At 39.2% G+C, this 25,504-nt stretch overlaps 3 protein-coding genes across 3 annotated transcripts in view; 1 reads left to right on the top strand and 2 right to left on the bottom strand.

The window, feature by feature from the left end:
• Sra-1 (Cytoplasmic FMR1-interacting protein Sra-1) overlaps nucleotides 1–12,780 on the bottom strand; it is a 32,700-nt gene extending 19,920 nt beyond the window's left edge. Inside the window, exons 1-14 of the mRNA XM_073090593.1 lie at nucleotides 12,474–12,780; nucleotides 10,881–11,017; nucleotides 10,268–10,447; nucleotides 9,581–9,762; nucleotides 8,657–8,784; nucleotides 7,916–8,013; nucleotides 7,443–7,547; nucleotides 6,801–6,886; nucleotides 6,412–6,532; nucleotides 5,685–5,876; nucleotides 4,499–4,713; nucleotides 3,493–3,623; nucleotides 2,287–2,457; nucleotides 236–318 (exon numbers count right to left, since the gene is read on the bottom strand). Of these exons, the coding sequence (XP_072946694.1) occupies nucleotides 236–318; nucleotides 2,287–2,457; nucleotides 3,493–3,623; nucleotides 4,499–4,713; nucleotides 5,685–5,876; nucleotides 6,412–6,532; nucleotides 6,801–6,886; nucleotides 7,443–7,547; nucleotides 7,916–8,013; nucleotides 8,657–8,784; nucleotides 9,581–9,762; nucleotides 10,268–10,447; nucleotides 10,881–11,017; nucleotides 12,474–12,549 (1,905 nt within the window). The 5' untranslated portion in view covers nucleotides 12,550–12,780. The remainder of the gene's footprint in view (nucleotides 1–235; nucleotides 319–2,286; nucleotides 2,458–3,492; nucleotides 3,624–4,498; nucleotides 4,714–5,684; nucleotides 5,877–6,411; nucleotides 6,533–6,800; nucleotides 6,887–7,442; nucleotides 7,548–7,915; nucleotides 8,014–8,656; nucleotides 8,785–9,580; nucleotides 9,763–10,267; nucleotides 10,448–10,880; nucleotides 11,018–12,473) is intronic.
• Nucleotides 12,781–17,190: 4,410 nt separating this feature from the next.
• LOC140755382 (uncharacterized) lies at nucleotides 17,191–21,394 on the bottom strand. Its single transcript, XM_073090576.1, has 3 exons — nucleotides 20,894–21,394; nucleotides 18,740–19,870; nucleotides 17,191–17,604 (listed from the first exon to the last, which is right to left on the bottom strand). Exons 1-3 carry the CDS (start codon nucleotides 21,245–21,247, stop codon nucleotides 17,191–17,193), a joined length of 1,899 nt encoding a protein of 632 aa, XP_072946677.1. The 5' UTR covers nucleotides 21,248–21,394.
• Nucleotides 21,395–21,788: 394 nt separating this feature from the next.
• On the top strand, nucleotides 21,789–23,266 carry Pisd (phosphatidylserine decarboxylase). Its single transcript, XM_073090860.1, has one exon. The coding sequence runs from the start codon at nucleotides 21,913–21,915 to the stop codon at nucleotides 23,044–23,046; it is 1,134 nt and encodes a 377-aa protein (XP_072946961.1). The 5' UTR covers nucleotides 21,789–21,912; the 3' UTR covers nucleotides 23,047–23,266.
• The last annotated feature ends 2,238 nt before the right edge of the window (nucleotides 23,267–25,504 follow it).

Here is a 25,504-nt window from a genome sequence, read left to right as displayed (position 1 = left end):
GGATTGATTGATTAATTATTTGATTGATGATGAAAATGTGTGAAAAATAATTAATTAAAAAATTCATTCTGACACAAAAATTCGTTAAATAGATATTGCAATCAAAAGTTGTGGCCTGACTTTTACTTTAAATATTAAAAGTTTATTGAACCCATTCACACACGCACTTTAGACTTCTAAAGCTGGAATGTGTAGTTTCGTCCTTTCACTACAAAATAAACTAAACTAAACTTACATTAACTTTCCTTCCCATAGTCATTTCCAAGTAAAACTCCCTGTACCACAGCTGGGACAGATCGCAGCATTTCTGCAGAGAATCTGTGAACAAAATTATTGTATTTAATATAAGTTTCCCAATGTCATGCAAACTACATTTCAGAAAAAACATGCTCGCACATACGTAATCACGATCATATAAGCTCTCGTCATATATGCACGCACACATGCGCATACGCACGTACGTACACAATTACACACACACACACACACACGTGAGACGCACGCACACGCAGGAAGGACTTAGAACCCATAAGGAATCCCATTTTATCTGATTTGTTACCTTTAATTATAAAATTTTAATATTTATCTGTTTGTATGAAGACATCAATCAATAAGCAAAGACACATACACAAATTATAATCCACACACACACACACACCCAGGACTTAAGATCAGAAGATAAGGACTCCTGACATATTTGATGCTTACTTTTGAGCGTTAAATCTGTCTAAACATCTATCTATAGTCCGATTCATAATTAGGTGTCTAAAATGTCAACAAAGGTGTTGACCTATCAAGAAAATATGTTTCAAATAGTAGTTTCTTATTTTTGACAATATAAAATTAATACAACGATAATAAAATAGTAATCTAAATAAATTAAAATCAATTCACATTTTCCAATATTTATATTAACTCAATTTCATTTAATACAGTAATAAGAATAAAAGCAAGATTTATGGTAGAACATTAAATTGTGATAATGGTAACACAATCGGGATCCAAAACATTTTTTATGCCGCCATTTTTAAGTTTCGTGGTTGATATTATTCATTATCGTAATCGTGGTCCAAGTCGAATGTTTTCTAGTTTTAATAGCGCGTTTTTTTTAATTGTGTGCAGTTAATAGTTTTTGTTTTTTGTTGAGTTTATGAAAGTTTTCGTTTCTTGGTAATTTGTTAGGGTTTGCAATGCCTGTAATCGTATTTTGACAATGACATTTCTTTGTTTACATTTTGGACACCTAATTATGAATCAGACTATATCTGTCTATCTGTACGTATATCACCATCTCTCATCTTCGAGGATTTTTTCAAAACCTACCTGTAAACGCACATATAAAAAAATCCTCGCAGCCACTGACACACCACAACACTCTCTCACCGGGCAGGTTCAGCAGGTAGGTCCAGTAGAAGCTCTGGCGGTGGAAGGCCTCGATCTGCTGCAGCGTGCCGGCGTCCAGGTCCTTGCGCAGCTACCGGTGGCCACTGACACACCGCAACACTCTCTCACCGGGCAGGTTCAGCAGGTAGGTCCAGTAGAAGCTCTGGCGGTGGAAGGCCTCGATCTGCTGCAGCGTGCCGGCGTCCAGGTCCTTGCGCAGCTACCGGTGGCCACTGACACACCGCAACACTCTCTCACCGGGCAGGTTCAGCAGGTAGGTCCAGTAGAAGCTCTGGCGGTGGAAGGCCTCGATCTGCTGCAGCGTGCCGGCGTCCAGGTCCTTGCGCAGCTACCGGTGGCCACTGACACACCGCAACACTCTCTCACCGGGCAGGTTCAGCAGGTAGGTCCAGTAGAAGCTCTGGCGGTGGAAGGCCTCGATCTGCTGCAGCGTGCCGGCGTCCAGGTCCTTGCGCAGCTACCGGTGGCCACTGACACACCGCAACACTCTCTCACCGGGCAGGATCAGCAGGTAGGTCCAGTAGAAGCTCTGGCGGTGGAAGGCCTCGATCTGCTGCAGCGTGCCGGCGTCCAGGTCCTTGCGCAGCTACCGGTGGCCACTGACACACCGCAACACTCTCTCACCGGGCAGGTTCAGCAGGTAGGTCCAGTAGAAGCTCTGGCGGTGGAAGGCCTCGATCTGCTGCAGCGTGCCGGCGTCCAGGTCCTTGCGCAGCTACCGGTAGCCTCTGACACACCGCAACACTCTCTCACCGGGCAGGTTCAGCAGGTAGGTCCAGTAGAAGCTCTGGCGGTGGAAGGCCTCGATCTGCTGCAGCGTGCCGGCATCCAGGTTCTTGCGCAGCTACCGGTAGCCTCTGACACACCGCAACACTCTCTCACCGGGCAGGTTCAGCAGGTAGGTCCAGTAGAAGCTCTGGCGGTGGAAGGCCTCGATCTGCTGCAGCGTGCCGGCGTCCAGGTCCTTGCGCAGCGTGCGGCGGCCGCCGGACTTGTCCGACACGAGCGCCTCCAGCTGCGTGCGCACCATGTACAGCTGCGTCGAGGACGGACCTGGAATTTTATTTTATTTTGGAAACATACAATATTTATACATATAGTAACTTTCACATAGACATAACAAAAATCAGCAAAGTTTCCACTAATATATGGTAACATACATAAAGATTTAATGATGTAATTGTCTACACTATTACGAGAGATATTGAAATAATAAAATATATATACAAGTAAAAATAGAAAGAAAAAAACCTGACCTGTTTGGTCATTTTCTGGTGATGTAAGCACGGGTATGATCGTGATCGTGATCAAATCATCAGCGTGTGAAAAATATATAAGACTTCACACACTTTTTTAGGAGCTCTCAGGGGTTTCCTTACAATATTTATATAATATATTTTCTTAAACTGGCCGTTTAAGCAAATGATAATTACAGAGAAAGGATGCTATAGGAAGAGAAAGACATTACAGGAAATGAGATAGTCAGAGACACTTTAATCTAAACTTCTTTAAGTTGTCTTTCTTTTAACATAAGAACTGTTTTACACTAAAAATTGGTGTGACAGTGGCACATTCCATGTCATACCATACTGATTTTACCCTCATCATCAACCCATTAACGTCTCACTGCTGGGCAAGGGTCTCCTCTCATAATGAGAAGGATTAGGCCATAGTCCACCGCGCTGGCCAAGTGCGTATTGGTAGACTTCGCATACCTTTGAGATTTTTTATAAATCTCTCAGGTATGCAGGTTTCCTCACGATGTTTTCCTTCACCGTTTAAGCAAGTGATAATTAATTTCTAATACGCACATGATTTTGAAAAATCAGAGGTGCGTGCCTGGGATTTGAACCTCGGACCCCTCGGATCGAGAAGCCGCGTTTCTTAACCACTAGGCTATCACTGCTTTTACCCTCACAAGTCATAAATTCACACCTGTGGATAGAGAATTGTACTTTGTTTGTGTTGGTTTGCAAGTGCTTGCTTGATCTCTGTTGATATTTATTGTTGAACTCTAAGCGCATGGACGTGGCCTTAGACATGCCTGTATAGAAGTCTAGAAGTATATCCTAATTAAATAATACTTACCAACGTTTCGCCTAGGCACCTTGATGGAAAAGCTGGCTTCAGCATCTTTCTTCCCACGCAACGCGGGGTCCTGCTGCGGCTCGCAGCCCCGAGCCCAGTCGCCGCAGGTCTCACGCACCGACACTATTATACTGTAACAAGGTTTTGTTTTATAATATAGGAGTAGCAGACAAGCATGCAGTCCACCTGATGGTAAGTGGCTACTGCCGCCCATATGGACATCTATAATCAACCCCAGATAGAATTAGATAGTCCTACCTGAGGTCGGCTACAGATGCGCCGCTACCCCTGAGGACTAAGCTAGAACGCCTCGGAAAAGTCTGTCTCCCTTACCACACCCTTCAAACCGGAACACAGCAGCGTCTAACACTGCTGCTATTAGGTAGAAATAGGTGTGGCGGTGGTGCCGCCGGAGTCGAACCACAAAAGGTTCTATCACCTAACAAGGTAATTACATATTCGTAAGAATGAAATAAATAATATTGTGACGACTTCCCGCTACTCGTCAAGAGATGGCGCCACGAGTAATCTAAATCACGCTATCGATGTTTTCTAAAAACATCTTGTGCATATACAAGTTCCGAACTGAGACTGTCGGAGCACGGCTGCTCCCCGGGTGACCACGGATGATCACCTGTACTGCAGGAAGATCTTCCGCCGTCAAAATATATTATTAAAATTTTTAAGGTATCCATTGGTTTCGGTGTACCACCTCCTCACTGGATTGCCTGATAACAGCAATTTTGAAGATTTTGACAAATGTGACTCAATCATTCTTTTTGAGTTCATTTTAATACAAATTTATTTTTTTTCTTAATAGTCACATTTTTTTATTACATTTAAATACTTTTTTCCATTGTTTTTATTATATTCTGTGTTTTTAAGAAATTTGCCACTCATTTTTTACAGAAAAAAAATCTTTTAATCAATGTTTTTTGATTCGCCTTAATTTTTTACACTGATTTCTTTTTTGTTTCGCTATCAAACAACCCATCACTCCGCCCACCTGCGAATGAGGTCCTTCTTGTTCTTGATGGCCTTCCTGAGCGGCTCGCGCAGCACCAGCTGCACGAAGTCCTGCAGCTCCGCGTAGATGGAGCGCCGCGCCGCGTCCGCGAACACGGTCTCCATGCGCGCCATCAGCACCTGGAGCCCCTTGATCATCGCGATCACCTCGATCATCGCGAACTTCTCCTCGGACGTGTAGTTGTAGCGGGTCGCCTGCGGACGAAGGAGAGGTCGAATGAAATTTCTTCAGAAGTAGGAAGGACTATTGATATGGTTCAGGACCTATATTGACGGAATGTCTTAACACTAACACAGTAATATGTCGCCCAAGAACGACACTGATGGATCAACATGAGTTGTACCCCGTCCCCCCACTTTTTCCCCTGCAAAAATCTAAAAACGTCATGTACGTTCCATAATATTCTCCTATCCCAGACGTATAAACCACAGCTCCATAGGACAATTATCCCCCTTCCTCCTAGATCATCAGCTAGCGATACCAAACTATTGATTGGTGGGGTGCAGCAGCTTCCACGTGAGCAGCAGCAGCAGCAGCAGCAGCAGCAGTACAGCAGCAGCAGCAGCAGTACAGCAGCAGCAGCAGTACAGCAGCAGCAGCAGTACAGCAGTACAGCAGTACAGCAGTACAGCACGGTACTCACCCGCTCGTACTCCTCCGCGTCGGGCGGGCAGCGCGGGCTGGTGGCGTGGTCGGTGGGGTGCAGCAGCTTCCACAGCAGCAGCAGTACAGCAGTACAGCAGCAGCAGGAGCAGCAGTACAGCACGGTACTCACCCGCTCGTACTCCTCCGCGTCGGGCGGGCAGCGCGGGCTGGTGGCGTGGTCGGTGGGGTGCAGCAGCTTCCACAGCAGCAGCAGTACAGCAGTACAGCAGCAGCAGGAGCAGCAGTACAGCACGGTACTCACCCGCTCGTACTCCTCCGCGTCGGGCGGGCAGCGCGGGCTGGTGGCGTGGTCGGTGGGGTGCAGCAGCTTCCACAGCAGCAGCAGTACAGCAGTACAGCAGCAGCAGGAGCAGCAGTACAGCACGGTACTCACCCGCTCGTACTCCTCCGCGTCGGGCGGGCAGCGCGGGCTGGTGGCGTGGTCGGTGGGGTGCAGCAGCTTCCACAGCAGCAGCAGCAGCAGCAGTACAGCAGTACAGCAGTACAGCGCGGTACTCACCCGCTCGTACTCCTCCGCGTCGGGCGGGCAGCGCGGGCTGGTGGCGTGGTCGGTGGGGTGCAGCAGCTTCCACGAGCACAGTTCCGTGAGGACTGAACACCAGCAGGACAGCAGATGGAGACCACGGAGACAGAGCTCGGTGACTGCCTTGTTTTCCGCATCTGAACCGCACTCCTTGAATGTTGTTGTCACCTGGGAACGATGGACACAACTGATACAGGATACAGGTAGTTAAGGATACATGTGACTAAAACCTTCCAATCACGCGAAAACAAAGTTACAAGTAACACAAAAGAAATATAACACAGGATACAGTTAAAACGGGCAGGTAGCATAAAATACAGTTATCTAAAATAATACAGTACGCAAGTATAGTCCGCACCAAACTTCTAGGCCGCTCTGAAGTTGTTGCGCGCAGGTTTAGTCAGAGAGCCAGTGCGGTCGAACAAGCATATACTCCGTAGCAACGTAAGGTCACACTAACTAAGCGATGTGCCCGCGGACGAGAGCGGCCCGGGGTGTCGGAGGACATATACAAATTGCTATTACGACACAACTTGTTTCTATATTCAGAGCGGACTAGAAGCTTGGCGCGGACTCTACACAGGTAATCTTAAATGATATAAATAAAAATAGTACACAAGTATCAAAGGATACATTAAATACAAAACGCAAATATATCTTATACAGGTACAAGACAGGATACAAGTGATTCATCCTAGCTCACCTCATTGCTGTACCGGGCGAGTTCGGAGATGTAATTCTGATGCTCCTCGCGTATCTGGGGCAAGTGGACCATCAGGTCCGCCTGCGGCGACAGTGGGTTCAGGTTCGAAGACAGCGGCCATCTGGTGGTGGTAAAACAAAAATGTTAACCATAACCGAAAATATTGTGTTATAATTGGCCAAGGGGTGTTTGTCCACCGCCGCCGGACTTTCACATTAAAGTCGGCCCGAAATAATCGAAGGGTCGTTATATCAAACAGGGGCATATGTATATTTAAAATGTTTAGAAAACTTCAATAGCGTGATTCAGGACCATATGATGTCACCACGTGGACTACAAGATTGTTTGCTGTTTCTTTGCCTAAAAAAATTTGAAAATAGACTACTTACTTGCTAGGATCATAGTGCTTAGATCTCTTGATGTAGTTGAACGGTGCGATCTGCATATCACCAAATAATGGCACCACTTCCAGATTCTGCAACAAAATAAAAAATTACATTGGAATAGTGATAATAGTGAATTTTTACTTTTATATAAATAAAATCAATACTATGAATTTTAGTAAGCATTGCCAGTTCTAAAGAAAATATTTTTTTAGGTAATGTGATATCCTACCTATCGTATGGGTATTGTTCTACCCGCGATTTGTATAATAAATGTGAGATTGCAACCCGCCGGCCGACTCGAGTCAGTCGTACTCCGGCAGCGGAGAGAGACGGGCGTGTCGTGACAACATCATAAAAATGTCGTCGTACACAAATCATAAAAAAGTTGTTTTCTTGAGTCCCAACCCTTACGGTAAAATCTCGAAACATAATAGGCATGATAGTATTATTTATGTGATTTATTATATGTTTATGTCAATGACAAATTTATTTATGCACTTCATTTCATATACAATGTGGGGAACAACTGCAAAATTAAATTGGCCATCGCAATTGTTCTCAACTAAAAAGTAGTAAAGTAAAAATCAGTATCTTTAAAGTCATCATATTAACCACGATGACAGAATAATTGAGACTTGAACTTACCTTAAAAATCCTGTCGATTCTATCAAGACGAATCTTCTTTTTCTGATCCAAGCGGTTGATGTTGCACACGTCGGAATCCATCAGAAACAGCCCAAAACCCATTACCTGAAACCAAAGAAATATAAGATAATTATTTTTAATACAAAAATAGCAAACGAGCTTAAAACCCACCTGAAGATTTTTTTATAATATAGTAGTAGCAGTCGAGCTTGCAGTCCACCTGATAGTAAGCTATTGCCACCCATAGACATCTGTAATCAACCCCAGATAGGATTAGATTCCTAACTGAGGTCGGCCACAGATGCGCCGCTACACCTGAGGACTAAGCTGGAACGCCTCGGATAATTATGTCTCCCTTACCACACCCTTCAAACTGGAACACAGCAGCTTAACACTGCTGTTATAAGGCGGTCTATTCAAACTTGAATCACCTTTGTATCACAGTAATTATTTTTTAAAAAACAATATCATACCTTCACCAGCATATGCTTCTCGCACGGCGTCAGATACATCTTAGTTTCGAACATATGCACGCATATGTTCACCACATCTGCCAGTAGGTCTTCATAACCTACAACAAGTAAAGATAATAATTAGAGAACCTTAGATTGTAACAAAAAAAATCTGGCTATCGGTAGTTAAAATAGGCGCGGCCTCAAGAGGGTTAAACAGGTCATGCCTCCCCCCCCCCCCTGCTTATGGATTCCTCTCTGTCAAGGGGGTAGCGGAGATGATATGCCGGAATTTAAAATAAATAAAAAAAGTCTTATTTGAACAAATTTCCCGAGTGGAAGCTTATGCTGCGATGGCGCCTGAATTACATATAAGGCGTCCATATCAGTTCTCAAAAGTGGCAATGCATCTTAGAAATGCTTCATGCTAGAAATAGGTGTGGTGGTGAAACTCCTAGATCGAACTGACTACCAACTACCGGATGTATCACCTCACGAGAATCAAACCTTTGTAAATGAGGTACTCCCAAGGTCGAACTATACTAACTCTACCAGAACAATCAAACCTGGAACCCTGTAGATGATGTACCTGGTGGAACTATACCATACTATACCCTACCTTTCGTATTTATCTGTTCGACTCTGGGCCAGGCAGACATGAAACTCTCTACAAAAGGAACTACTTAAGCTACCAGTCCCCCAATATGGTCACCCTCCCCCCTATGGTGGTCGTTGGAGAACAAGAAAAGCACTCAAACTAACCGTTAATCTTCTCCAACGCATCCTTCACCGTATCCCGGATCTTGTTCTGTGTGGCGAGGAACATGGATAGGTTTTGCGACTCCTGGAGACTCTGGCTGTCAGACATCACCTTGAGGAACTGGGCGGCACTGGAACAAGTGTATATTTTTTATAATATATTGGTGAGAAACGAGCCTGTCCATCTGATGGAAAGTGGCTACTACCGCCCATGAACATCTGTTAATATGCCCATGAATATCTTAAACCCAAATAAAATGAGATCCACAGCAGTTTTTTTTTATATAATATAGAAGTAGGAGACGAGCATGCAGTCCACCTGCTGATGTTAAGTAGCTAGAGCTGTATAGACATCTGCAATCAACCCTAGACAAGACCACATTCCAATTTGAAGTCAGTCACTTTAGCGCCGCTGACCCGTAGGACTAAGTTTGAACGCCTTATATAATTATGCCTCTAATCACAGCATTCTAACTAAAACAGAGCAGCCCTTAACACTGCTGTTATTAGGCAGAAATAAATGTGGCAGGGTTTTTTTTCAATTCAAAAAACTACTATGGAGACAGGTCATTTGATCTATTGTTTAATTTATTAAAGGTGTCAGGCTAATTCGTAATTAATAGTACCTAACCTATCCTGAAACCAGTGTATATTAATCTATATATATAAAAATGAATGTTTGTCTGTACGTCCTTTATAGAATCGTACACTATGCATTTGATCATGTGATGATCTTTAGCAAAGTTGTGCATGAGCCTACAAAGATTTCTAAGCTTGGTCATACCGACCAATTTTCGATAGATGGCGCCACTGTCATTACAATGAAGGTACAAATTTCAGTTATATGTATGTAATGTAATTTTTTAAAATGCTGGAGAAGCGGCGTGCTCTACTAGTGCACGGTATATAAAATTTTATACCACGTACCGTCTATAAGTGGAGTAATCATTCTTCACGGAACTCTTCATGTTCTTCAGTTCATCTAACACGGCGAACATGTTCACAAACTTGCCGAGGGTGAGCAGGTACGCTTCGGAGACGAAGTCGCGCCGCTTCTCCGCGTGGCAGAGTCTGCGTACTTCGCCGCAGAAGCGCTCTATCGCTTTACGCTGGAAGGGAGAGATACTTCTAGGTTACTACCACCACTACTACTACGGAGTGGAAGTATAAAAACAACTGACAGTTATAACACAGTATGACTGGCAGAACTTAAGTGAAACTTCTTGACTTCACAAACCTGTAAGCGTAATGTTGAGTTGTTAAAAAATATATTCAGTAAACATTGTTTGTCAAAGACTCAGTTCACTACAAACATAATTTTCATAAATCTTGTCATAAGCATAGGCATTTCATCACACACACCCTCTCACTCTCCCTCAAGCTAGTTCCCCGATTCGCACACTCACTTGCTCACTCACTCACTCGCCCACTAACCCATTTACTCACTCATTCACTCTCTAGTAATCACCCAACTTTTCTCGAAGTCAACCGTTGCTCCAGTTCATACATAGTACACAAAATGCCTTATGCATCCCCATTTCACCTGGAAGACCAAGAATCAAACCTGGAGTGTATAGGTGTACACTGTCTGTGCAGGTGTACCGGCCAGCTCACCTGGAAGTACATGAACTGCAGCAGCTTGTCCACCTCCGGGGCCAGCACCTGCACGGTGCGCTCGTATATGTGCACGCGGTCCGGCTGCTCGTTGCTCCGCGGCTGGGGGATCGCGCGGCTGCAGCAACGCCACGTATACAGCATCACCGCGTGGGCGTTGCCCTCCTCCAGCAGTTCGTTCTGTAGGAAGAGATTTTTGTCAGCCACAAATGTTTTGCTACTCCTAAGGACTATCTTTGATCTCCACATATGGTGTCTCTCTCTTATTCCACAATTCAAATTTCACAACATTGCTACACTGCAGCTGTCATTTGTCAGTACTGTTTTTATTTTATAACATAAGCGTACCAGATGAGCACGTTGGCCACCTGCTGCCCATGCACATCTGCAATAAATCCCAGATAAGATTAGATTCCTACATGAGGTCGGCTACAGATGTGCTGCTATACCTGAAGACTCACCTGGAATACCAAGGATAAGTATGTCTCTCTTACCACACCCTTCAAACCACAACACAGCAGCATTTAACACTGCTGTTATAAGGCAGAAATAATTATAGAGGTGATGCCACCAGAGTCAAACTACTGAGAGTCCTACTACCTTAGTCACTTACCAAGTTGGCATGTACAGTAGCCTCTTCGATGTACTTGGCGATACCAGTGACGAAGCCATTGCGGTCTTCAAAGTTGGTGTCAAAGTTAGCTTGATAGAGGATGGAGCATGGTGCTGCCTCGATGCAGGGTTGCTCATCTGGAAATTGTTTTTTTTTTTAAACCAGATGCTATTGCAATCTGTCCCTATGGACATTCAGCAATATTTAGGGCGAGTGGTATTGTGCGAGGCACAGGTCCTGTGACATGCCCTCTTAAATCTCATTTGAGTAGGTCCTGGACTACTCTTTTTTTAAGTCTTCTTGTGCATGGAAATATGTCATCCATAATATGGCATGCTAATGTATTTGGATGACTTATTATCTTAAGTTTATATGTTGATGTTTTGTCGCTTATTTCTTCCTTAATGGTTCTAATGCTATAATGTTCTCGGTGGAGTCTTGCGTTTGTTATATACCAAGGTGCGTTTACTATCATTCTTAATAGTTGAGATTGAAGTCTTTGCAAATTGTGATCAATATTATATTTATAACTATGAAACTTATTTTTATAAGAAATAGGAGTATGAGGTATGACGAGTAGAAAATGGGTACAAGAGTAGAGTAAACTGGTGCATTCATTCTTATAATTGGCTACTGTCGCTCATAAACATATGTAATCAATCCCAGATAAGATCAGATTCCTACCAGAGGTTAGAATGACTTTAGAGATTAATGTCTTTCTTACCACACCAATCAAACCAGAACATAACAATGAGCTTGCAGTTTATGTGATAATGAGGCTACAAGTTATGTACATCAGTGACTATCTTATTCTATCTGCAGCTAATCACAGATGTATTGCCATTCCCAAGGACTAAATGGTTGTTTCACGTGTAAGTAAGCTGGCATCCACGCCTTTTCAACGAAATGCAAAAATATGTGTGCAGTTAGGTAAAACTGCACATTATGACCCATCAAATTTAATGTTGATTTTGTATTGGTTGCAAAACCCTTTTTTTAAAGATTTTTCTAAATTTTGAGGTTACCTACATATTTCATTAGGAATTAAGACCAAAAATTGGATGATAAATATGATATTGAAAGAAATCAACCCCCTCCATCTCACCTCTCAAAAATACCCTATAAGCTAGTTCTGAAACAATTTAAACGGCAATTTCAACCTAGAATATGAGTATACTAAACATACTGTCAAACAACCCTGGTTGGGTTGTCTGACAGTGGAAGTATATCTGGCACCAACTCATACTGGATCAGTGTGCTGCAGTCTGCTTTAGAACTCTCCTAGTTATAATGTAACAACTGTGTCCAGCAGAGTGAAATAAAAATGATTGCAGCTCTGCTAAACGAGAGTATGTAATCAAAATATTTACACCTAACCACGCCCTTCGCGCAAAATCAACTTTACACGATTTAAGAGTTAAATAACAGCGGTAATGCTTTGTAAGCTGACTGCTATTGGTTAAAATATAAACTGAAAGCTAATTTATAATTTCTTTATCGCAAAAACAAACTAACAAACGAGATTTCGACATATTTGCTACTATACCAATTAAATCTAAATTTATCATGAAAATTCTATATTAAATAGCTTACCAGGCAAAGTGAGTTCATCCAAAACGTCCACATTGCTTAAAGCATCGGAGAGAGACACTTTTTCACTTACAGACATGTTTATTTCGAGAAAATATCAATATTAATCACACTTAATTTTGCTTCCCGGATGACGAAATTTACGCATTTAGTTTTAACCAAATTACGTACATATCATGCAAAAAACGGTTGAAATTCTACACTTAATGCAATTGCAAGTACTTATTACAGGGTATTATTAAAAAAAACAGTAAATATAAATTCAAAATTAATAAATAGAAGCCATCAACATTTTTGTAATGTCAAGAATTTGACATATGATTTTATGAGTCAATGAACCACAGACTACATAAAATTAACGTATCATACTGTAATCTATAATATGTTATAGGAACATCGAAATCACTAAATCCCCAGCATCACCAGTTATTCTTGATTAATTTGATTAAACTTATAATACAATGGTATACAGTAAATCGGTCTGTTTAAAATTGTTCCAAAAATTAGAATATAAGATACTCTTGGCGTTTCTGGATACCTCTTACAACATGTGAATACACTTTATATATGGACTACTATACTCTTTAGAATACAAAAACAGATAGCACAGTAAAGAAATGCTATAGTCATTACTCTGAGTAAAGAAAGAGCCATATGTCCACAGCAAAGAGATGATATGAAAGATATATGATATGAAGATATGAAGAGATATATGAAACCCTTATTTTTTGTGCTCCATGATGAAACCTATATATAGAACAAAGAGTGTAGTAACGTATGCCACAGAACATATATGAACAGATAAAAAGCACCATTTTCAAATTTATTGTAATTTGAACAAGTTGTATAAAACAAGGATTGATTAATTTGAATTTAGCAGTATTACCTTTGGTTTAATATAGTTATAAAAAGTGCCTATATTATAACATCTAATGTACCATATTTGATGCAATGAATGAATAAATAAATAAATAAATAAAAAACAATATCATAATATCTGTATGGTATGGTATAAAATATAAAAGGGATTTTTTACGGTCAAACTAAGAACATCAAGGCCATAAGAACATTATTGCACTTTTAGCACCTCTTCTTTCTTATCTCTTACAGTCAAATCAAGTTATGTTTAATTTTAATAGTTAATATAGTCGACAACTTAAGGGGCATTGGGAAATAAAAAAACGCATTTTAATCAAAATTCTATTTATTTACACTATTTTCTTCAAACACTTATAGATCTTACATGCACCAAAACTTAAACATACTCAATGTATAACATAATATAGTTAAAAAAAAAACAATTTTTCATTAAAATCAGACCGACATTATCCTTACTAATATTATAAATGTGGAAGTAACTCTGTCTGTCTCTTCTTCACGGCTAAACCACTGAACCGATTTGAATGGAATTTTGTACAAAGATAGTCTGAGACCCGAGAAAGGACATAGGATAGTTTTTATCCCGGAAATCCCACGGGAACTACGGATGGGATGGCGATCTGAGATCGATTAATCGGAGAATCGATCTTTTGAACCAAAAAATAGATTATTTTAATCGATCTCCAGTAATGGATCGATTCAGTGAATCGATCTTTCAACCCAGAAGATCGAAATTCGATTTTTTCATAATTTACCTACAGTTACTTTACTTATCCATGTTGGTGTTGTGTTGTGGTTGTGTCCAGATAAATGTTGGTGAAACGTAAAATAGGCTTACTCGCAAGTAACTAACGACTTATTCTGGGAATAAGATTTATGCGACGTTGGTGAAATCGGCCCTTAGTCGATCATCTATCTATTTGCATTTGATCAAGTGATGATCTTTTGCAAAGTTGTTGTCCAAGAGCCCACGAAGGTTTGGGAGTTGGTAAGACCGACAGATGGCACCACTGTCATTCCAATGAAGGTACGAATTTTGTTTTATGTGTGTCATATTATATCTTTAAAATGCGGGCGAAGCCGCGGGCACCACTAGTTTATAATAAAATTATTTCCTACAATACTTTCTATTTTCATATTGAGTGCAATATATTTATTATATAACATGAATATGTAAATAAAATGAAAAAAAAAAACAAAAATATGATTATTTAACTAAATTAAAACAAATATTATTTTTATGTAGTCACCAGATAGCGTTATCTGTCAAAAGTGTAATTTTTTCACATAAATTATGCACAATTTTCCTCTATTTTCAGTATTTTCCCGATTAGTTTCCACTACAAAATATAACTTGAAAAAAAAATAACACACACAGATTAAAAACACATACATTCTATATAATGTAACACACAGACAAAAACAACGATTAATGAACAGAACGGTAAAAGCTAAAAATAAACTCCGTAGACGCGAAAATTGTAGTTTTAGATAACTTGGCGATTTCCATTTCAGACATCACAAAAACCACGAAATTTGATATAATAAAAACATTGACAGTTATGTTACTTAGCGGGTACTCAAGATGCGACCACGATACATGAAATTAAGTCTAAATATCATCAATAAATAAATAAAAGCCGCCAATGATGAGTAAATAACAAAATGTATAAATGTCGCGTTAGTAGCTTAAAATTATATAGGTATATATGACAGTCGCTCCTCAAAATTATGTCAAATCTTTTCGATAGTTCGAAACTTCTTTAACAGATATGCAGAGTTTATTTAATTTTTAACAAAGGGAAATCTCCCTGTGGGCTAGGTGATGATTTCTTTTTTTTTATAACATAGGAGTAGCAGACGAGCATGCAGTCCACCTGATGGTAAGTGGCTATTGCCGTCTATGGACATCTGTAATCAACCCCAGATAGGATTAGATATTCCTACCTGAGGTCGGCCACAGATGCGCCGCTACCCCTGAAGACTAAGCTGGAACGCCTCGAAAAAGTATGTCGTCCTTACCACACACTTCAAAACGGAACACAGCAGCGGCTAACACTGCTGTTATTACGCAGAAATAGGTGTGGCGGTGGTGCCGCCGGAGTCGAACCACAAAGGCTTCTATCATCTTCTAATGCCCAGATGCCCAGTTTGTATATAAACAATATGTTATGAAAACTAATAGCGTGATTCAGAAACGTGTAGCGCCATCTCTTTTCGAGTTGCGGGAAGTCGTCAAACCAATATCATAATTTGAAACCATACAAGGCTTAGAATTTAACGACGCGAAATAGGCGTTTTTAAAAAAGACAGCATAAAGAAAATCGCTGCGCGAGTTGTTACTCTAAATTTTAATAATACTTGATGTAGGTATCTTAATAAAAAATAAATTTTACCGAAAATCACTGGAATAATTATATTACGAATTATTACTACGCCCGTTAGTAATAATAATATATAATTTTAATCAATTTTTGCCTACCAAACATCGAAATTTCACAATTTTTGCTCACCAAAATTGTCATATTTTGAATGGGTTAGGCAAAAATTGGTTAAAATTGATTATATTATACTAACGGCCGTAAGTTATAAATCGTTCGTGTATAATCGATACTAACCACACCTTATGTCTAAAATATACAAATATATACATATATTATATTTAAATATAATAATATATCTCTTTAACATAATGTACTTTTTTTAACTTTTATAAGTCTATTCACGACTACACCTATATTATATACAGTTTATTTTTAAAATAGGGCTTGCATAGGGCTGAGGGAGCTTAGGGATATGTTAAAAATACTTCTCAAAGAAAATCCACCTCCCCCTCCAAAATGACGACACAAATAAGGGAAATATTTCCATAAATATTATTTAAATGTAACATTGACTTGTCATAACTTAAATAGTGCAATTAAAATATTCCTTAGTATAAAACTATAAAATAACTCTCCTAACGTTACACATTTTAAAGGGAGGAGTCCAATGACGTCACTTCTCATATAGACATGGAAACGACTAATCAGTAAAAAAAATCTGCTTTATAAAAGTACAAATGTTATTCACATCAACTATTGAGTGGGGTTGATGAAAGATATCCACAGACTGTTTTGATCAACAAATTCGCCCAGACCTTAGGATGATTATTCAAGGAGTTTCCACGTTACAGCCAGTCCAGGGAGCCTTACAGGCTCTTTCCTGTCACGTCAGGTTTCGTCACGCATGCCTCGCAACACGCATGCAGTTATAAATACTCAGTCTATAATTTTTTTTCCAAACATCTAAAAATGACAATATCTAGTATCGCATGTTATTCATACTAAAAGAATCTATCCAAATTTTACCCACCAGAGATTTGACAAATTTCAATATGAAGTAATTAACAAATATAGACATCTCTTAGGCAAAGCATTGGATAGATTGATTATTAACAAAGGATCGATTGATTATTAACAAACAAAACAAAATAACATACATACTTATCCGAGGCATTCTAGCATAGTTCTCAGGGGTAGCTGCGCATCTGTGGCCGACCTCAGTTAGGAATATCTAATTCTATCTGGGGTTGATTACAGATGTCCATGGGCGGCAGTAGCCACTTACCATCAGGTGGACTGCATGCTCGTCTGCTACTTCTATATTATAAAAAAAAAAACTAATCCTATCTAGGATTGATTACAGATGTCCATGGGCGGCAATAGTCACTTACCATCAGGTGGACTGCATGCTCGTCTACTACACTTCTATTAAAAAACAAACAAATCATCAATAAATACATTCAGCGAGCCAAATCACACGGGCGTGTCGACCCGCGTGACAGGAAAAGGCCCGTACATTAAAACTCAATAGGCACTTCTTGCATGACAACCTTATATCCATTATGTACCTGACTACTGTAGTTATTATCATAAACTCCCCCATTAGTCACTATACAGTTCTCATACTCCGTTAACTCGACTATCGGAGCCGGTATTTCAAAGTCTACCGAGTGCATATAATCTTCACTATCCGATATATTCATCAGTTCATCAAAACCGCTTTGCCCGAAGTTCTCAAATAGTATTTCTTCACGAGCATCATTGAATGGCATCTCTGGGATGTTCAAGCGTATACACCTGTGAGATTGGAGTAATGATGGCCATACAAAAGTCTCCTCGCACACGTTGCACCTGAGTTTTGAGTAGTCGCTGTGCATCGTTACGATGTGACGATTCAAACAGTAGTTCGATGAGTAGTACTTGCTGCATTTCTGGAAATTAAGCGGTTTAGTCATAGATTAATAAAGATTACTCGCTCCTAACAAGAAAATGTAACCTTTTGACTATTGTCACTGTCAATTATTTTCGTGTTTGAAAAATATAAAAAAAAAATAGTTTTTAGATCATTTACGAATAAAATGATATTTCTTCGCACCCTTTTTGCGATTTCGTGTCTTAACTGCGCATGTCGGCATTATTTCGCGTAAATTACACCATGACAGCCATTTAACAGCTGACAGAATTGTCAGTTGTTTAAGTAATTTAATGGCTTCCTTCAATTACAAGGCGGTGAGATATTTATCTATGGGTTTAGTTGGTAATGTTTACACATTAGTAAAGAAAAATATATGGATACAGTCCTGTATGTGTAGATTCAAACTTCTCTGCAAAGTTAAGCAACATATGGAAAGATTGACAGGAGAAAGAGTAAATTGTGCTATTTCTAAGTTTCAAATGGTAGAGTCCTTTGTGATTAGAGTCCAGAGTCACCACCATCACAAGGTTAGGTAGCAATGCACCTGTGGCTCATCTCAGGTAGTATCCTATCTGGGCTTTTTTTTATAATATAGGAGTAGCAGACGAGCATGCAGTTCACCTGATGGTAAGTGGTTACTGCCGTATGAACATATGTAATCAACCCCAGGAGGGATTAGATATTCCTACCAGAGGTGGGCTACAGATGCGCCGCTACCCATGAGAATTATGCTGGAACATCTCAGAAAAGTATTTCTCCCTTACCACACCCTTCAAACCAGAACACAGCAGCGCTAAACACTGATGTATGAGGCAGAAAGAGTTGTGGCGGTGGTGCTGCCGGAGTCAAACCACGAAGGTCTCGACCACCTTAGTAGAGTAGAATCCTTTGTTAGAATCCAAAGCGATCATCATCACAACTTTTCCTGACTTTTAACATCAAAGTCAAGCACTACTATTTTTTACTTTGAGAAGGTAGGTTAGGTAGCAATGCACCTGTGGCTCATCTCAGATAGTATCCTATCTGGGCTGATTACAAATCTCCATAGGCACCAGTGATCATTTACCATCAGATGGACTACATGCTCATCTACTTCTTTGGAATAAATAGAAACTCTGAGCAGAAAATATTAAAAAAAACACAAAACGTACCTCACACTGATATCTTGATAGGAGCGTTTTCTTAGATACAGGATCAACTATAGCCTTCTTTCTACCTAACTGTAAGCTACTAAAATCGCCAGAACAGTTGCTATCGACAGAGTTATTATCAACCAAATTATTAGCAACAAACGCGCTATCAGTAAAATTATTGCTATCAACGAACTCTATAGCTCTTTTCTTATCTATTCGTTCCAAAACGATTCTCGGTTGCATTAATTCTGGTAGTTTCTCGTTAAGTTTGTATGTCCTTTTGAATTCGAACTGCGGTTTCGTTAGCAAACTATTCTGTTGTACCTGAGAATCGTCACAAGTTCTCAAAAAGTGCGTCCATTTGTGTTGTAACATATTCGTCTCTGTATCAAACTTCTTTAAGCACTGATCGCAGAAATAAAAATCCTTGTAGCCCGTCCGTTCACGATCTTTCAAATCTGGTAGCACGGCAACATGTTTCTCCATAATCTCTCTATCAACTGACGTGAGTTCACAGAAGTTGCATAGATACAACTTATCGTTACCTATATTTCGTTTTGTGTACGCAGCACGAGGCCGTTTCTCTGAGTGTAAGAACGAAATATGGTGGGAGACAGCGCATTTACTGTCAAACTGATCTTTACAGATGTCACATATGAACAAGTTCTCTAAATGATCATAACTATGGTCCTTCAAATCCATGTATTTAAAAAAGGAATCGTAACACGTCTTACATTTATATTTCTTCAACACCCGACATACTTGACGTCTGTGTTCATTATACCTGCTTTTATTCGGTAAGAGGAGCCCACAAACATCACAATGCAATTTAATATGGACCTTAAAGAACATTCTATCGACAAATTTCTTCGAGCAGTAGTGACAGATGTAACATTTGCGCTTCTTATGTCGTTCTTTCATATGGAGTTTTAACGATTGGTAGTCCTCATATATCTTCGTGCACTTCCTACATCTATGGTATTCCATTACCTCATGGACGATCACGTGATCGGAGAACGAGACGCGCTTCTGTGGCTTCAAGTTTGGCTTGTAGACAAGCATGTGCTTGTTCTCTAGGTGGTTTTGCAACTTCTTCTCGCTGCTGTACGCCTTTTCACATATTTTACAACGTAGCATTGACATGTTTAACTGAAAAAGATAATATCTAAATTTATATAACTCAAAGGTGACTGACTGAAATAGTGATCTATCAACACACAGGCCAAATCACTGGACGGATCGGGCTGAAATTTGGCATGCAGGTAGATGTTATGACGTAGGCATCCACTAAGAAAGGATTTTGATCAATTCTACCCCCAAGGGGATAAAATAGGGGATAAAAATATTACTTCATAAGGCGAACGAATCCGCGGGCAAGAGCTTGTTTAATACAAAACAGAAAAATTATGACCACTATTGTAAAATCTGTTTTTTTAATCACACAAGTAGCAAACAAGCCTGCAGTCAACCTGTTAGAAAGTGGCTTCCAGCGACTTCCATAATCAACCCCAAATAGAATCTATCAAAGTGTTTCAGAGATAATATTTTTGTATATTATGTCTCATTCGTCGGCATGTTCTGCAGTCAGATTTTAACAAGTGTCATTAGATTTGTCTTTATTATGAGAATGACATTGTTTTTAAGCAATAGAAGAAGAACATTATCTATCACTTTCATAAAGAATATTATTATATTTATTATTTTTATATTATATTTGTTTACATTGTATATTTATATATTTTATACTTATTTATATTATATATTTATTATTATATTTATTAGATATATCATTTAGTAATTATTAGTATTATTATTATTTGGTATGTTTTTTTTTTTCTGTTTTTGCACACTAATTTTGCTTTTCGCATGCACATTCCTGTCCCAGGGTTGCTGGAAGAAATTCCATTTTGGAATAAGCAATCCTTTGTACATCATTTCTTTCTCTTCTGTATTGTTATCTTTTTTTTGTGTACAAAAACTTATTAAATAAATAAATAAATAAATAGAATTTTTGTTTTTTTAATAATTCTCTAGCTACATTGTATGTTCCAACTTATACCTTCAGAGTCAACAATGCACAGAATGCATCAAAGTACAACATATTTGGAGATTAGTCCAAACTACATGCACTAACTACGTCAGATAAATAAATATAAAAAAATACAAACTCACGCTGCCATTATTTGTTTTGTTATCACACGAATTCATGAGAACATCCTTCTTCAGTTGCTCCAAATTATCCCTCACAAGCTTCACGGAGCAATCGTATAAAAGTTGTGGATGTCTATAACATCCTTCCATTGCTTTGTGCGTATCGTTTCCATCAAGTTTATGAGGTTTATCGTTATTATTGAAAGATTCTATCATAAGTCTCTGTATTAGAACTCGGGGAACTCTCTCGAAGCCACGAAACGGGGAAGTTTCAACCGAACTACACTCCTGTGAATCCGAATTCGGCGACTGACTGAATCCCTCCAAAACTGGGACGCGCTGACTACGCATATGCCCATCGTGTTTCTCTGACATAGGGCCGGATACTCAACAAACTAAATAGTAAACACAAAAAACTAATAAAATTAACAAAAATATCAATAAACGTAATTGACATAATATTTAAACGCCAAAGAACACTAAACATACATCATCGTAAAAATAATCAAGTATTTATAAAAAAAGACAGCTGTCAATCAAAACTGGTTTCGCTCTGATCAATACTACAGATAATTATAAGCTAAGTTATGGTTTATTACCGGTTAATTGGTTACTTATTTTAAAATTTTAAGCAAGATTACTACTTAACAGTATTATAATAAACAAGATTTGCGAGAGATCAAAGTATTGTCTAAATTTTTAGATTTTACTTGAAAGCAAATAGGCAAGATTGAAAGTTTTTTTAACAAATCTACACAATTTTATGTTCGTCACAATAAATGCGTTACGACAAAAGATATAAATTATTACACGTTAAATATTACAACAGCTAAAATTGTTATTTTTTTTAAAATCTTGAATGAGTACCGGTTTTATACAATCTGTATCTAAGTATGTATAACGATTTCCGAACGCATCGCAGTATTTTTACGGCCTTGTGGTTTGTTATCGGACGTTGGTAATTGTACGCAAATCAATTTCGCGAAAGCGTTCAGATAAACATTATTTATTTTTAACCGCGGTGGAAGGTGGCGTGCGAGATGTTCCCGCCGACGCGCATCCGTAGCTGCCTTCCAGTCATGAATCCTCTGTTCAAGCGGGTTCGTCCTCACCGTCCGTTCAGGCAGACGTACCACCAAACAAAGACTGTATCCACTCAAACGCAGATACAGAAGACGAAATGGATGAATTTGCGCGCTATTTTCACGCGCTGGATGCCGCTGGGGAGTGTTATGTACGTCGGATGGTGCTATATTCGTGCTACAGTGAATTACGAGGTATCGAAAGTAGAGATCAAATTTTACGAAATGTTCCCGTTTCGTATCACCAGTCGGTTGTGGGGGAAGATCGCGGCGTGCGAGCTGCCTACGTCTCTCCGAAGTTTCGTTTACGGTACGTACGTTAGAATGTTTAACGTAAACTTGAACGATGCGGCGGTGACTGACCTTACGTCGTATAGGAGTCTATCGGCGTTCTTCACTCGTGCGTTGCGTGATGGTGCCCGCTTCATATCGGCGGCGCCTTGTGTGTCTCCTTGCGACGGCGTGGTCCTCAACTGCGGTCCAGCTGACACCGACAAAATAGAACAGGTTAAAGGAGTTACCTATAGCCTGGAAGAATTCCTAGGCGAGAACAAATGGTCCAAGAATACAAGTAAGAGTTACTACAAATCCCTTCTTCAAAATAAAAACAATATTCTACACCAATGCATAATATATCTAGCACCGGGGGATTACCACCGATTCCACTCTCCATGCGATTGGACAGCTAACTTCAGGCGACACTTCTCCGGTAAACTGCTTTCCGTGAACCCATGGATGGCACGACTCATACCTGGTCTATTCACGATGAATGAACGAGCTGTCTACGTTGGGGAATGGAAGCATGGATTCTTTAGTATGACAGCGGTCGGTGCAACGAACGTCGGTTCGATCGAGATATACAGCGATCCAGAGCTACGAACGAATACGAAAGGCAAACGCAATCGAGTTGAAGAGTTACCTATGAATAACGTAAAACATTGTAAAGGAGAGTTATTCGGACAGTTCAATATGGGTAGTACGATTATTCTGTTATTCGAAGCGCCACCTGACTTCAAGTTCGAAATGAACGCCGGTGAGCGAGTGCTGGTCGGTCAGGCCCTGACCTCGGCGTCCATGCAACAGTCCAGATGACCTGACTATGAAGAACTGCTCAACATCGCCCAGATAGCATTACTTCTGTATATTAGCTGGTACTTCAAGTAGCGCAGTATTGATGGAAGTATTGTATTAAGTGAGTTCGAAACTTGCTTGCTAGTTGTATGACAACATGGTAGGGGGTCATCTGTAAATTGTCACATTGAGGTCAAAAAGTGTGATATGTAACAAGGTCAAATGCTTTGTGACATCACAAGTTAAAAACTAAAGTATTTAACCATGGTCACATATAAGGTATTCATATTATATGCTTTGTGACAGCACAAGTTAAAATCTAAAGTGTTAGTGTTGTCACACATCAGGGGGGTCAAAAAGTGTGACAATTTGTAACAACTGGAAGAGTCACATGCTAACATGTCACATAGGAAATAGGAAGAAAATTAAAAACAATTACAATTTCGAAACTGCTCTACATTCTGTAAGTATAAAATTGCAAAAAATGTGATGTAACAATGTGACCACTTGTGACAAATGTGACTGGTTCAAAATTCATGAAATTTGTGACACAAATGTGACATAGATTTATGGATGGCCCTTAGTCGTCGAAGCTTAGGGACAAAGGGTATTAAAATACCTCATCGAGGTAATTTTAAACAAGTGAGCCTTTAATTAAAATAATTTAACTCATTTTCTGTTATCAAGCTTAGTTATTATTTAATTGTAAAATAATTGGTGACGTAATGCTTTGCAATAGATATTATTGTTAATAGAAGTTTCTATTATTAGGATAACTTATTGGCTTACCAATCCGAGGACTGTTTTCTGCAATCAAGAATGTCCTAACTGAAAAAGCTACAAAATAAATATAGGGCCAGTCCTAATCCTTGATGAGAATAGAGCGGAATTGTCTTTCAGTGCCCCTTGGTCTATACTGTCACTCAAGATTGTATGTGTTTATTTTTCGCCACCTTATTTAAAAACAGATTATTGTTAAAAGGAAATTTTCTTCTTTCAAACCTGAGCTCACTGCCGTCAATGCAGGTATGAGATGGCAACCATCAGAAATTAAGAAAGACTTTAAAAATCCCATGTGACGGAAATGCAGTGAGAACAGGCCCTAAAACAACTCCTTTCGTTCTAAACCAGGGCTGGCCCTGGAAACAGACACATTGGTAAGCAAGTTGTCATTTGCCTGAGCAATGGATCAAAGTATAAAAGCATTTTGTGTATAAAATATAATCATCACTGCAATAGTGACAAAAATATAGGGATAATTTAAACGTGATACATCTTAAATAGTGTATGTGAATAGATTTCAAATAAAAATGTATTAACGATTATGGCATATATAATCAAGATACCTTATGTCGTCTGGCTTCACCCATTTTGGATAAAATTATATCTTTTTGGGACAATCCCTTTGTGAATTTAAACTGATAGTCCATTTATTATCAAGTCAGTGGAATATTTGCAGGTTTAGCTTCGATCTCAAAATAGAGTTAAAAAGCTAATAGGATATTCGTTTATGCTGCTTATGTACTCAAAATAGATTCGTAATGATTGAAAAATCTGAGATTCGTCCAGGAAGAAAAGGGTCCCTTGATTTCAATTTGTGTTACGCCTATGCTAAGGGGATGAGGGGTTCCGGACCCTCCCCGTAAAATGGTTCGCTTGATTTTGTGTTATTTATTTAGCTAGATGACTTTTGGACATACATAAAGCAAATTATTGGAATTTACGTTGGAAAAACCGATCATTAGTAAATTTTTTAATAGGCTTGAGTTTAGGGCGGCAAAAAGCTTCCAACGATTTTTATATTTGTCAACTTTCAGAGATTATTTTATCTCAACGACCTATTTTGCTGTTTGCAAGGTGCGGCAATAAATAGTGATTTGTTTTGCCACGCGTCCATATCTATTCAGAACTAGATTATCGAATTATAGAAGTTGATAGGATTAGCAAAATTGTAAAAGCTTAATGACGGCAAATGTGTAAATCGCTACCGTTGATCACAATGTCTTCTTAGCAGAGAACAAAGTTATGCGCGGATTCGTAACACATATGTAATTTTTTGTATGAGACGAATTCGTATTTGTAACACATAAGTATGTAGATATTTTTTTTTAATTTATAAAAAACGTTTTACGTGCATACTTATTTAAACACGTTTTTTATCATCACACTTATATTTTTACAAACAGAATATACAAAATAATAATTCGTTAATTTTAATTTAATTAAAATTATATCAGTTGGTTAATTATTTTGTTTGTCAAATATAGTTATGGGAATTTGTGGGAAAAACACAAGTATTTCCTTATAAAGGATTATTTCATAAATGACATATATTTCGGGGATGGTGGTCTATAAATGTGACATGCTGTGACAAGGGGAGGTGGGGGTTAAAAGTTGTCACAAAATATATATCTTTCAATATATTAAGAATATGTGGAAACTATTGACAAATGTGTGACGTCACACAGGGGTGACAGTG

Source organism: Epargyreus clarus, unplaced genomic scaffold (genome assembly GCF_041222505.1).
Source record: "Epargyreus clarus isolate Ecla_fem2 unplaced genomic scaffold, WU_Ecla_fem_2.2 ptg000033l, whole genome shotgun sequence".
Taxonomy (NCBI): Eukaryota; Metazoa; Arthropoda; class Insecta; order Lepidoptera; family Hesperiidae; genus Epargyreus; species Epargyreus clarus.
This window is presented reverse-complemented; position numbering and strand designations above follow the sequence as displayed.

What these genes read in the sequence shown, in the direction of transcription:
- LOC140755382 (XM_073090576.1), bottom strand. Translation starts at nt 21,247, where the DNA reads ATGTCAGAGAAACACGATGGGCATATGCGTAGTCAGCGCGTCCCAGTT. An exon ending in ACAAAACAAATAATGGCAGC is followed by an intron (nt 19,871 to 20,893) that starts GTGAGTTTGTAT and finishes TATCTTTTTCAG; the next exon opens with TTAAACATGTCAATGCTACG. An exon ending in TATCAAGATATCAGTGTGAG is followed by an intron (nt 17,605 to 18,739) that starts GTACGTTTTGTG and finishes CTTAATTTCCAG; the next exon opens with AAATGCAGCAAGTACTACTC.
- Pisd (XM_073090860.1), top strand. Translation starts at nt 21,913, where the DNA reads ATGTTCCCGCCGACGCGCATCCGTAGCTGCCTTCCAGTCATGAATCCT.